Source organism: Vanessa cardui, chromosome 6, assembly GCF_905220365.1.
Source record: "Vanessa cardui chromosome 6, ilVanCard2.1, whole genome shotgun sequence".
NCBI classification, from domain to species: domain Eukaryota; kingdom Metazoa; phylum Arthropoda; class Insecta; order Lepidoptera; family Nymphalidae; genus Vanessa; species Vanessa cardui.
In genome coordinates, this window is record NC_061128.1 from 9678700 (window position 1) to 9682771 (window position 4072).

The following is a 4072-nucleotide window of genomic DNA, read 5'->3' on the forward strand; positions in this document are numbered from 1 at the left end:
GGAAAGTTGTATATCAGAAATGACAATTCACAATACGACCTTTAAAGACCATTTGTATAAATATGTTTTAATAATAAAAATATAATAACTAAATTTATAAAACAGGTTAAACACGGCGATTTAAATAATTAATGCATGAACCGTTAAGTTAAATTTATTTCAATAAAGATTTTTTTAATTATAAACATATTTTTTTAAGATAGTACTAATAGAAAATTAAATATGAACACTTAGATATATGAATAATTTTGTTGTTGTTAAGGAATGCAAAAGTATAATAATAGTTCTAATAAACAAAAAATATTTTAAATATTAATAAGTGATTTTTTTAACACTTGTATCAATCTTTTTAGAGATATCTTACTAGATTTGTTTGTTATACTACATATATGAATATACAAAATAAAAAAAACACAAAAATATAAATTAATTTATGTTGTATAGCCAACACATTTAATATCTCTATAATATTAAGTATAGAATAAGGTAGATTAAACATCAAATTATTTCTATAAATAAAACACATTTTCATTTATTCAATTAATTTAGAAGAGAAATTATTAAGAAAAAAACAGTTAATTTATTATAATCAAAACGCTTAGGGTAGCTCGTCAACGTCCATATATAATTTAAGATTTTAAATAATATTGCTTACTATTAAAACTGAAAAATCGATCTTCGTAATGTGGATCGAAAACTTACTAAAAAAAGTAAAAATACGTATCTACAAACATTTATTTATTCTTATTAAATATGGAACATGATTGTATGTTTTATAGGTATTTATGTCACATTACATAAAGTAAAAGGTTATCATTATTGACATATATAGGTAGAGAAATGTCACTATAATACCATAATAGAATAAGTAATTTAACGTACACATATATATTTTTTACGATACATTATTATATACAATATTATCCCGATATATGTGGAAGGCCAGCCTCTGAGTAAAGTTCATCCCAAAACTGCATCCTTCGTTTATCCGCATAGTGTCCCAATGAAAAGGGCTCCTCAATATTGAAGAACTCTTTCCCTTTGATTGTATAAGGTTCCCAGATAGCTCCTAGCTTGTTATCCGAAGTTGGATTACTGTAATAAGAAAATTACTAGATTGTATTGAAATCTTAAATATTTTCTCTTTTCACATCGATAAATTGATTCAACAAAATTAAAATAAATTGTTTCCAAAAAAAAAATCATTTAAGGTACACGTACACGTGTTTAAAAAAAAAACAATGGTCTATATTTTCAAATTGAATATAAAAAACCGTACATTTATTTTTATAATAACAAGAGATTAAAATATTTCACTTCACTTCTTAACTAGATTACACATAATTGATTTGGAAAAACCATTACTACTAATTTACTATTTAGAGATGACAAATCGTTGAATGAAAAAAACCCGTCTAAGAACTACAAGGTAAATAGTGAAGAATAACGTTAAGGAAAATACGACGTTATCTTAAGGGGTAGACATTTGTGGGAAATAAGGATACCAATTAAACTATGGGGTGTTTCAATTTTAGAATGTCAAGATACTGAAATTTGGCCAATGTTCAAAAAAATAGTACTGAAGTAGTAAATATTTATGATTTCAAAGTCAGTGTTTGTAAATGTTACTCTAATCAAAGATGTACAGTCAGAGTAAGAAAACCTTCGTCAGTTTTCAAAATAATTCCTTTATCAAGTCTTATACCCTTAGTACCTTTTGAATCTAAACATCGCATCGCAATATATCATTCTCGATCGGTAAAGCAGATTATAGCTCATACTGAGCACACGTAAATAGATCTTAAGGTGACGAACCTTTTCTTATCCCGACTGTACGATTCAATAACTCATTTTTATTAGTAAGTTAAACATTAATTTTAATTACCCAGTCTTAGCGAAATCCGTCCATAATTTCGTTACTTTATACACGATGTTCTTTAGTTTCTCTTGACTTTGATAAGCCCTTTCGTTTAGGTAATTATAAAATATGTAGAAAAGTTCATCAGCGTGACTAGCACCTTTCAAACTAGTCAGTCCTAAGTCTATTTTCACAACGTTTAAATCAGTATCAAAGTTAAATCTGTACATGTAAGTGGATTTACACAAATTCGTATACAAATGCGCAAATCTATGCGTGTTGTACGCGAAATTGATATCTGTTTGCATGTCACATATGGTATTTAAATCGTTCTCAGTTATATTTCTATTTCCAACATAGAACCTTTTGATTCTGTCGCCAAAATCAGTCAATTGTTTCTTCGTAATTTTCTCAACTACTTCTCTCGGCACATAGAACGACGGTTCCTTGTTGTAAACATCTAACCTAGTAACATGATATTTAACAATCACTAATCCTTCTCCTGAATTATATCCCATCATCAGTGGTACTCTATTAACTTTACCTTCAAGAAGAAGCTTCTCTGGTGGCTCGTTAAGAAAAGCTTCTACCTGAGGAAAGTTTTTTTCAACGACTGGTAAAAATTTAGCCGGTAATCCTCTATACATTTCATCGGGTGTAAACGTTGCAGCAGTTAAGTTAGTAAGAGCATTAGCGTTAAGACTTCGGAAGTAGTCGAGTAGAACTCGATCGTCACTTGTTTCAATACCAAGAATTTTTCCAAGACGAAATGCTCTTTCTTTCGCACCTGCCGCTTGAACTAAGTCGTATGTTCCACTTTGGGCTATGGCTTTATGGAACAATCCTTTCGACATTGGAGACAACAGGTGCAAGGAGACACATGATGCACCAGCACTTTCGCCAAATAGCGTGACGCTGTTTGAATCACCACCGAATTGAGCTATATTGTTCTGAACCCAACGAAGAGCAGCTACCTGATCTTTCATTGCTGCATTCCCGGGTACATCGGGCGTTTCAAGCGATAAAAAACCTAATACCTCTAATCTGTAGTTAAACGTTACCAATATAACATCGTGCTGCAAAAGAAAGTCCGGTAAAAAAAAGTTCCCCGATCCTTGAGTGAAAGAGCCTCCGTAGATGAATACCATAACTGGTAATTTAGCATTTTTGTTTAAGGATTTCGTATACACGTTTATAAACAGGCAATCTTCATCGCCTTGGTATGTTATATTAAACTGAGTGCAAATAGGACCAAAATCTATTGCGTCGCGTGTACCTTTCCATGGTCGGGGCGGTAATGGTGCCTGAAATTATAATAACAGTGTTATTAGCATAATTAATTTTTATTTGTTTTAAAAAAAAGTAATAAATATAAATATTACCTTAAATCTAAGATTTCCCACAGGCGGAGCTGCGTAAGGTATTCCTTTGAAACTATAGTACGGGGATCCATCTACCAGATACCCAAATGAGCCTTTTACTTTGCCTTCTTTTACTGTTACTATTGGGTCATTCTAAAAAAATATTAACTCAATTTAAACCAGATAATATAATTATTTTTAATATTATATTATAATATATTTTAATATTATTATTTATATTTAGTTCTACAAATATATATCTATAAATGATTTTCGTTCAAAAGAAACTTTCGATATGAATATTTTCTTTATATTAACATCGAATTATCTAATACAATATATTGATATGATATTTTCAATTTATGTATTTGATATTACGTCAGAGGGCTGTGTGTCACTAAAATTTTACTCTATGTCGGTCTATGCCGGTACAATATCGAAAACGTTAATCAAATTCCAGGAGATATGCAGGATTAATTTGAACAACAACGCGTTTTTTTTATAATCGAAACTAATTATGCGCAAAATCGAGTTATAATATAAAATTTCTCAAAGTAATTTATTAAAGAGTTTACTTATTTCATCATAGTCAGATCAGTACAACATTTGATTTTAGAGCCATCCAAATTACATTTGCGTATGATCGATGCAATGCAAAATTAAGTATAAGTACTTTCTAGTTTTTTTTTTAAATACGTAAGCCATCTTCATTTCTATAACAACAGTTCACATCTATTTTTAATTTGACCTATCAAAAATTATAAAACTCATGTCATAAAAACATTGATAAATAAGGCGTATTAATGAACACAAGATCATATTATATTAAAGATAAAAAATCGTCGAATTAGTA

The 4072-nt window shown here is 29.5% G+C and overlaps 1 protein-coding gene across 1 annotated transcript; it reads right to left on the reverse strand.

Annotated features, from left to right (window-relative positions):
* Positions 1-583: 583 nt before the first annotated feature.
* LOC124530595 (juvenile hormone esterase-like) lies at positions 584-3379 on the reverse strand. Its single transcript, XM_047104826.1, has 3 exons — positions 3241-3379; positions 1886-3162; positions 584-1095 (listed from the first exon to the last, which is right to left on the reverse strand). The coding sequence occupies exons 2-3, from the start codon at positions 3004-3006 to the stop codon at positions 921-923; spliced, it is 1296 nt and encodes a 431-aa protein (XP_046960782.1). The 5' UTR covers positions 3007-3162; positions 3241-3379; the 3' UTR covers positions 584-920.
* Between the last annotated feature and the right edge of the window lie 693 nt (positions 3380-4072).